This window comes from Pinus tabuliformis, chromosome J (assembly GCF_031772625.1).
Source record: "Pinus tabuliformis cultivar Carrire ecotype Pingquan chromosome J, CPIR1, whole genome shotgun sequence".
Taxonomy (NCBI): Eukaryota; Viridiplantae; Streptophyta; class Pinopsida; order Pinales; family Pinaceae; genus Pinus; species Pinus tabuliformis.
In genome coordinates, this window is record NC_142295.1 from 1,483,243,439 (window position 1) to 1,483,253,314 (window position 9,876).

At 37.0% G+C, this 9,876-nt stretch overlaps 1 protein-coding gene across 1 annotated transcript in view; it reads left to right on the forward strand.

Moving 5' to 3' along the window:
• The window catches only part of LOC149232994 (putative apyrase 7), a 120,823-nt gene extending 113,876 nt beyond the window's left edge, over positions 1 to 6,947 (forward strand). Inside the window, exons 4-5 of the mRNA XM_089382073.1 lie at positions 1,982 to 3,700; positions 6,818 to 6,947. Coding sequence (XP_089238199.1) covers positions 1,982 to 3,677 — 1,696 coding nt within the window. The 3' untranslated portion in view covers positions 3,678 to 3,700; positions 6,818 to 6,947. The remainder of the gene's footprint in view (positions 1 to 1,981; positions 3,701 to 6,817) is intronic.
• Positions 6,948 to 9,876: the final 2,929 nt, after the last annotated feature.

Genomic DNA, 9,876 nt, shown 5'->3' on the forward strand with positions numbered 1-9,876 from the left:
GTGCATATTCATGGTTTTTGAACACTCATATATGTATTTTGGAAAATTTAAGGTTTTTCCATTGGTTGGCTTTCCTAGTGGAAAACCAAGGCGAACCAAGATGATATCAATTACATTTTGATTTTCTATCAATAAATACTTTAATTAAAAAAAATAATTATACTCTCCTTTTATCTACACATGGAATACCCTTAATGGACATGTGCTAATGGAACCCAAGTTATAATCCTCATGACATCGCAAGTGATGCTACATCATCGCCACCCAACTATAGGAAACTTATTCAAGCATACCTTAACAATTCACTATCCAATATGAGATAATGTTGTCATCCATCCTAGTAAATTCATAATATTTTATGAAGATCATGTCCAATGTAAATAATTCTATTACCCATCTCAACCAATATATGATAGTTCATGAAAATCATGTCCCTATTTCATTAAATATATAAGCATCTTTAATGCACTTATCAAAATAGCTACCTTACTATATAAGGCACATAACTTCTCATATTCATCACATTAACAAAAACATACCATCCTTCACCAAAACTTTTCCCTACTATAATTTTCCATTCAAATAATGTCATCCATCACTAAATTTTTTTCCTGCAAATATTATCCATTTTATTATTATCGTGTTCAATAAGACATAAAAAGAAAATGGACTTACATTAGCAAAAGCAACATTGTCTAAAAAATTTTGAAGGATGGAAATTTATCTTAAAGTTTAGAAACATTGTGAATCTTACTAGTTCCTAATGTGCAAACTATAAAAAGTTTGGCAATATTTCTAAAAAATATTCAAATTTATAATAATTTTATATAGTCTATAAAATTTGGGTGATTTTTAATGTAAAATAATTTTTAGAAAAAATAAAAAATTGGAAAATCTCTTTTTTAGAAAAAAACATAAAAAATTAGCCCATCTATAAATATTCACCACTAAAATTTTCCATAAACATTATACAATATCTATATTATCACATAACACAATCTCATCTTCTACAACACCTCACAAAATTACGTGTCTAGTAAAAGGGTTCAACCATACAAACAAATTAGCACAAAACATTTTGCACATAAAATCCACACGTCCTAAAACATTGCTTTATATATATATTGCATAAATGCCACAAAAAATTTAATGGTAACTATAACTATTCAAAACTAATTTTTGCACATAAAGTCCACACGGCCTGGAACATTGCTTTACATTAAGAAAAGATATAAATAAATGTTACTAAAATTTAATAGTATCTATAATGATTGAAAATACAAAAAAAGAAAAAGAAAATACCATTTAAAAAATTAATTTATATAAAATAAAATTAACTTAAATTATATAATTATGTAGATAGATGTATTTATTTTGACGCGTTTTTAAAATTTTAGTTTATTTTTAATAATTATAAGATGAATAGTAGTATTTTAATATTTGTAGAATATTTTTTTGTCATTTAATTAAATTAATTAATTAAAAAATATAATATAAACAAATGTTAAAATTATAGTTTTTAACACATAATAATGTAATATTGACCCATAATATTATAACAAAACGTATAAATTAAAAATATTCATAATAAACAAAAATAAATCTCCACTCATACAAATCTTATTCAATATTTTTTATATCGAATATACAACAAAACTTCAAACAACAAACATAATTCAAACCAACTTCAAACAACAAACATAATTCAAACCAATGGGCCGACAAAGATGGCCAAGTCCATGATGACGCGCACTTATGTCTTATCCCGGGATATAAGGATGTTGGTTAGCCCTACTCTGATCCATGCTCTTATACTTCATGATATTTTATTTTAATTTTATAATCAGCATTGCTTCTTGATATTTTATTGTAATTACGCCGTAAGGCGTTCCCTCTGAGAGGAACTCCCCTCCGTGCCGCGGTGTCTCGTTATGGGCCCTTAGATCGATTGTTAGACGATGAAATAAACTCCAACCATTAGATCATCGGCGAGTCATTTCTCTGCATCTTCATCAGCTTCTGGCTCTTCTGTTTCATCTTCTGCATTGCCGCCCTTAGCTTCACCCTTCAGGTCTGCATGGGCAGGTTATGGAAAGACAGGTGGCCTGTGGCTTTCATCGTCTCTCCAAGACTTCTCAACATACCGCAAGGTTGGTTCTGAAGAAGGGGATTTAGCCTTGAGCGGTGCTGGTATTCTTCGAACAAAACCTTCATCGATAAGGGAGGGCACAGGAGGAGGCACTAGCTTTTCAAAGGAGAAGGGCCTACCTTCAACACCATTGAGAAAACAATGCTGGTTAAAGGTGGCTGTTGGGTTTTTACTTCTCTTAATGCTTTTAATTCTGATCATTGCGGGATTTGGTTGGTTAAAATTTTATCGGAGTACAGAGGCATCACATTTTTCTATAGTTTTGGACTGTGGGAGCACTGGTACCCGAGTTTATGTGTATGAGTGGGTGCGGAATGATGGCAAGCATCAAGGGAGTCTTCCAATGGTGCTGCGCCCATTTCCTGAAGGTACTGATGGCAAGTCAAGGCAACAGAATGGTCGAGCTTATCATCGCATGGAAACTGAACCTGGTTTTGATAAACTTTTACACAATGAATCAGGGTTGAGGTCAGCCATGGAACCACTGCTCCAGTGGGCTGAAAAGCAAATACCGGCTCATGCTCATAAAAATAGCCCTCTTTTCCTTTTGGCCACAGCAGGGCTTCGCAGGATGCCAAGTTCAGATTCAGAATGGATCCTGGACAAGGCATGGTCAATTCTAGAAGAATCTCCATTTATGTGTCGAAGAAACTGGGTTAGGATAATTACTGGGGTAGAAGAGGCTTACTATGGATGGGTAGCTCTTAATTATATGATGGGTAGATTGCAGAATATGCCGATTCTGGAGACGTTTGGTGCACTTGACTTAGGGGGTTCCTCATTACAGGTGACATTTGAATCTAAATATGGCTTGAATCTGACCATTGGAACAATGGAACGCCATCTAAATGCATATTCTCTTACAGGTTATGGCCTAAATGATGCCTTTGAAAAGTCCGTTGTACTTCTACTCAGAAAAAATTTAAAAACTGACAGTGGGAAATTCTCTGGTGGTCAGTTGCATCTCAATCATCCTTGCATACATGCTGGTTATAGACAGCAATACTCATGTTCTCAGTGTTCTTTCTTACTCCAGAATGGAAGTCCTCTGGTTGGTGGAAGAGACATAAGTAAAGAAGAATCTCGAGTAGGGCTTGAGTTGATTGGTGAGCCCAACTGGGAAGAATGTGAAGCTCTAGCGAAATCAACCATAAATGCCTCTGAATGGTCACATTCGGGGGCAGGGACAGACTGCAAACAACATCCTTGTGCTATCAGTGATCAGCAGCAACAATCTCAAGGGCAATTCTATGCTATGTCAGGTTTCTTTGTTGTGTTCAAGTTTTTTAATCTATCTGCTGCTGCTTCATTTAATGATGTTCTAGAGAAGGGTCGGGAGTTCTGCACTAAAACTTGGCAAGATGCTGAGCGGAGTGTTGTTCCACAGCCTTTTATAGAACAATATTGTTTTCGTGCTCCATATATAGTATCACTCCTGAGAGATGGTTTGCAATTGAAGGAGCAACAAGTAGTTGTGGGGTCTGGTAGCATTACTTGGACTTTAGGTGCTGCATTGTTCCATCGGTAATGGAATTTCTCCAAGTCGTTCTGGTAAGCTCTGTAACTGAAACTTTAAATTATTCATCTTCAACAGTTTTTTTGCCATTTTGATTAAATTCTTCCAGATCCATCACAGTGAGTTTTTTGAGTTGACATTTTGATCCAGCCAGAGTGGCTCACCATCAGGACTCAAAAAACACTTGCTGGCTCGAAGCCTCCAAATATCAACTCAAAAAACTCAGTGTGATGGATCCAAAAAAAATTAATCAAAGTTATTCACATCACAGAATCCTTAACTCAGAAAAAACTTATTTTACCAATTGAATAATCTTAATTGATCATTTTTCTTTTCCTTCACTCACTTGACAATCTGCCTCTATATGTTTGTGTTTATGTTGCCTTTTAATTCTCTTTTCTTTCAGAGGCTATGCATTTATTACTCTTCGCTGCATCTTATGCTTATGTCAAGTTTTTAACCTCCGTGGTTACAGAAATGTTGATTCCCCTGTTTTTGCATAAAATTTTCACTTAAGTTTCTTATTGAATTTACAAGTGTTTGTTGCTTGAGTGCCATGCTTGGTTGTCTTTGGTTTGCCAAAGGTTTTGAGAAGATTAATACGATTAGTTTGGACTAGTGCTCAGCTGAGTATTAGCAATAGTTTATAATTTCTGTAACTATACTCATGATGATGATTTGTTCCATGAAAAAATAACACACAACAAAGGATCTGTACATGTGAACCTGTAGTATGTGGAATAAAGTCAGCTCACTCCCGTTGAGGATGTCAATTAATTTTCTCATGTTCCACTAATCTCAACAAGGGTAAAACCACAGAAGAGGCATCCTCAGGTCATGAGCTGTTCAAGACTAAAAGCTCATGGGCTCTTGATATGTTTGGCTATTGTTGTTCCACATTTTTCATTTTTGTGATTACTACACAATTAAATGCAGAACAGGTTTAAAGTCTATGAAGTGTTTCAGATGATTGGGAACACCTATGGCAGTATTGTGTGGAAAATGGGTATATTATAATGTGGCATTGTGGCTGCATCTAATGTTTCCTCATAATCAGGTTTCTGGGATTCCAAGTGAGCTGAGGTGCCTCCCTTCCTGGATGCTTTGTTCACAAGGATGAAACCAAGTGCCTTTGATGCACCATTTGCGTGAGTCAAGAACTGTGGATATGAAGAATGGGATACTCGATGACATTCTACATGATATTGTTGACGTTGTTGGATTATGTCAAACAGTCAAAGTGGACAATGAAACATTTGGAGATTCCATGAATTTCAAAAAGCATGCCTTCCTTAAAGCAAATATAAAAGATTTAACACTGTACACAGGATACTTCCCAAAGCTTGTTTAATTATAAAACACATATATTTCTCAAATGTAGAAGTCATACCATGTGTGTGTTCCTTAATAAACCTTATAATAGAGTTTATAGAGCTGATCTTTTCTACGGACGAGATAGTCATTTAGGAAAAGAGGCTAACTTGAATTTGAAATGTTGTGTGGTCATTAGTATGTGTCGTAACTATGTTAAAGAAGCGACCAAATTGAAGAAACAGCAAGTGTATTTCCCTGGAGGTACCTTGTAGTACTGAGAAATTATTAATGATATGTTTTTCACCCCTTGTATTTAATATGCAAACAGGAATCTAGCAATTAGTTATTTCGTTTTTTCTATTCAAGACCAGATCCATAGTGCCTAAATTTGCTACTGGGCTAACCTGCATAGCCATGACTCTTTTCAGCATCTGGTCACAAAGGAGTGTCCTCTCTAGTTCTGTTTTCACACCAACACGTTTCTTGGCATGTGCCTTAGGGCATCTTAGTTGACCCTTGTTTCTGGTCATATGCTCAGGATTCTTTCCTTGTTCCCTGCTTGTGAAATGTGTCAAAAAGATCTGAGCTATAACATCAATTGTAACATTGCAGATCATGCTTGTCACTATTTTTTTTATGCTCCTCTTCATTGGCCACTGATCCATGGCAATGCATTCCTTTTCTGATGAGTGACATTCAGAAGAAGTTTTTAACATTAGAATAGTTTGATTCCAATTTTGGTTATAATTTAATACAATGCATACTTCTTCGATCCTGGAAATTGAGGGAAAATTTTACATGCAAGAGATATCGAAGACAGTGCACCTTCGTAGGTAGTTAATCCAGGGGATAACCATCAACATGGTGACAAACTCAAGTTGAATGTGTTTCCCGTGTGATCTAGGCTTAACTTTCCCCAACCTCTTACATGCTCATTATTTGCTTATCATTTCCTTTTTTCTCCAAAGGCATTGCTCTAAGTTATTCTTGACAAACGGAGTTATATGGGGAAGTTGTTCATATCATGGACAGAATTAGCAAGGATCGAATAGAAGTTCACCACTTTTGCATCTCTCCAAAAGCTTTAGCTTTGTTTACACATACTGTAAACATGGATACGTTTTGGATCTGATTGGATTTCTTTTTTTATGGGCTTGGTTCTGATGCAACTGACATTTATTTACAATGAGGAATTTCATCTCTTCTTTTCCATTTTCCTAAAGTTGTTTGAACTCATTTCCAGAATTGCTAACTGGTGTGGTTGAAGCTACTATAAAAAACTAAAAAAGGATCAAATAAGGCAATTCTAGGGGATGGGCTGACATCCATTGTAGGAGGTAGGCTGCATGTTCTACTCTTCTCATGTATTATCATTGAACTGAAATTTAAGTCCAGGACTACAGTTTGTAGATCTGTTTCTATTGTCTTTGGTGCTTTGATCCTTCAACTAGTTTCCCCCATTTTATTCTGTCTCATGTGTTGTGAAACTGCCTTCCCTATAAGTGGTTCGGGGGAGAAGCTTTGCTTCTTTTAATAACATGCTCAGTCTACTAATCCTGATTGGATGGGATAGAAATTCATGTGGTCGCCATTAAGATTTCTATTGTTTAGTTTTACTTTACAAGAAGGATTTTGTATCTACTTTATTGATCTCATCACAGGAAACCTTCCAAATTCATTTGTCATGTAATTCTAATAATGTTGTTTATTCTTCCTTGAAATGAAATTAAAACAGTTATGAATCATGATGTTGCAAATTGTATATGATTTCTGTCTGTGTTTTCCCAAGCATCATATTCTGTAATGTAACTGGAATTATTTTTCTTCATTATTTTCAGGGGATGGAAGAGCAAAGATACCACTTAGCCCTTCAAATTCAGGGTGTCAGCAACCATTTGGACTTGCGCAAAGCCTTGCGGGTGGAAGTGTGCAACATGCTGATTCTCTCAAGCACCAGTCGACTGTGTCAGTTGGATTGTGTTTTCCAAGCAATTTGGGGCAAATACAAACTGATACTGGACCCTTGTGGACGCCTCACAGAGGTCAAATGCGGTTGCAGAGTCGACGATCACAATCAAGAGAAGATCTCAGTTTATCAGTTTTAGAGAGCCATGTCGTCAAGTTGTGATGGCTAGAAGCTGTATATAGATTTTAGAGAAAGGCTGTGCTTTTCTCAAAAGTGTACATTACAGGAGAATCTGGAATATCAACTTGTTAAGCGAGTGTAGCTTTATGCAGCATCTCTGGGCTGGTTCTTTATGTATTGAGGGGAGATCCCTACAGCACAACTGAAATATATACTAAAATATTGAGAATTGTATTTTTGGTCTCTCTACATTTTGGCGGATGGTTGGATCTTGTTAATTTTATCTGTAATGTTAGCATATTCATCTCGCTTAGCGTCTTTGATGGATATTTGTAACATAAATGCATTTTAAATAACATTTTTTTTTCAACTTCAGGTCGCTGACAGCCAAATGTCATATTATAGAGTTATCATTTTATTCTTTTTGGAAATTTCGAAATCTCTTGGGACCCGTGTTGTTTCCTGGCAGTGTAAAGTTTCTTTACTTTTCAGAGGTTAAAAGGAAGATTCTGAACACAGTTCATTGGCAGTTCATTCATGTGTTATCTTTAATAGTCAAACTCCAAGTTCATAGGATTCAATTAGTCTCCAAACCTTTTAGACTATTTAAATTTATACCAATGGCAAATAATTATTACAACAATGTACTTGATTTATATCATTCAATTTTTTAATCAGGAAAGAAAATTGATCTTAAATTTAGGAAATGTCATTTTTCGGAGCCAAAATGGCAGAAAATAGTGGTTGGAATACCGTAATTACGCCGTAAGGCGTTCCCTCTGAGAGGAACTCCCCTCCGTGCCGCGGTGTCTGGTTATGGGCCCTTAGATCGATTGTTAGACGATGGAATAAACTCCAACCATTAGATCATCGGCCTTTTTAGAAACCAAGCGTCACCGAAGAGAGGCCAAGCGTCTGTGGATGGATGAGAGAGGACAGCAATCTGAGGCGCCTCGATCCCCTTCGATCTGAACATCAGGGAGCTCTATGAAGCGGATCATGTCCCTTGACGAAGATGGCAGGGTGTGGTGAGGAGAGCCGTCCATCCATTCGGCGGTGAAGAAGGTGACAGAAAACCCATGGTACACAGTGAGCCGAATATTCACACCAGTTCACACCAGTTCTTCACTTGATCGCTCTACTTTGTGGTCACTCATTTCAGGGCTCCTCGGCATTCTCGTTCTCTGTTGGCGAAAGCTTTCTTATTCTTTATTCTTATTCTTTCCCCCGTTGCAATTTCCACAGGGCTTTGCATTGCAATCAGCCATGCAATTCAAAGAAAAACCAAATATTCTTGCAGCAGATGTCTTCCCTGTACCTCTGGGCCCATGAAAAAGATAAGAGGGTGCAATCTTATCTTTGTTAATTGCACTGGAAAGAGCTTGAGCAATAATGCTCTGCCCAACCAGTTCCTCGAAAGACTTGGGACTGTACTTTTGACTCAAGCTTCTATTCACTAACATGTTTTCGTTAGTCCTCATCTGTAAGGATTCCTCCTCTGTCTCATATTCACTAATCCCTGACTTTCTGGTCCTGTGAGCACCATTGAATTATAATTGCTAATGTGACTAACTATATATATATATATATTTATAGCACGATTTCCATCTCTACGACTTAATATAAGATTTGGAAATGGTGGCCATCAACTACTCCATCACCATTAGCGGGCCTGCATTTAATAATATTCAAATTAAATTTTGTGCAGGCCTAATGGAATGGAGTCATGCAGTTTAAATAAACAAGAGAGAACTCTTGTTAAATTAATTAATAGAAAATGTTGGTTGGTGGCAGAATGCAAGGTCATTTTAAGATCAGGAAGGTGACTTTCGTTGTATTGTGGATTTGTGTTGGTTTATTAATCACTTATTCTGATTCATATATGTTGATCTCATTATCTATATGATCCGAATATAAAAAGTAGAGGATTCCTGAGAATAGAGAATATATTCATTAGTTTATAATTTATGTTCTAGCATTATTTGGCTAGCTGACCAAGTCATTTGGACATGGCTTTGCCCTGGTTGCAGGTATTCTTCAAAGTGATCCACTAGTGCAAGTGTTTATCATAGATCTCCACAAAAACAGTGAAGTGTTTATCATAGATCTTTATCATAGATCTCCACAAAAACAGTGAAGTGTTTATCATAGATCTTCACAACAACTATTAACAGTTAATCCATATGGATATAATTTCGAAAACAGTTTGGGATACAAAATTCAATTCATTACGCCGTAAGGCGTTTCCCTTTGAAATGAATTGCCCCAGCCGATGCCGTGTCTTATTGTTGACCGAGTTTGGGATACAAAATTCAATTCATTACGCCGTAAGGCATTTCCCTTTGAAATGAATTGCCCCAGCCGATGTCGTGTCTTATTGTTGACCGTAGATTTGTGGTGTTAGACGATTGAAGGAAGTTTGGTCGTTGATCCTCACACTGTCCTTTTGTCTCCCAACCCAATGGCCTCTGTGTCTTCTGAGTTATTGTTCGGGCGGTGGCAGATTAAGCATTTCTTGCTGTCGAGCCTCGCACGGACACTGGAGGCCTTTCCTACAATGGTCATGATTTTCGCCGACTATGAACCCCATTGGCATTGCAATGGAGGGAAAACTCCAGAGGATTTCCTTTCCGTGAAGCCAAGGTTCGAATCCTGCAGCCCGACGGGATCTATATGCTCCATGGACCCGGCCTCATGGGACTGGGACGGAGGCCCCGGGGTTTCGACGGTCTGCGGATGGGATCTCGTCTGCGGCCAGAAATACAAAGTTGGGTTTTTGCAGTCTGCGTTCTTTGTCGGGTGTTTGCTCGG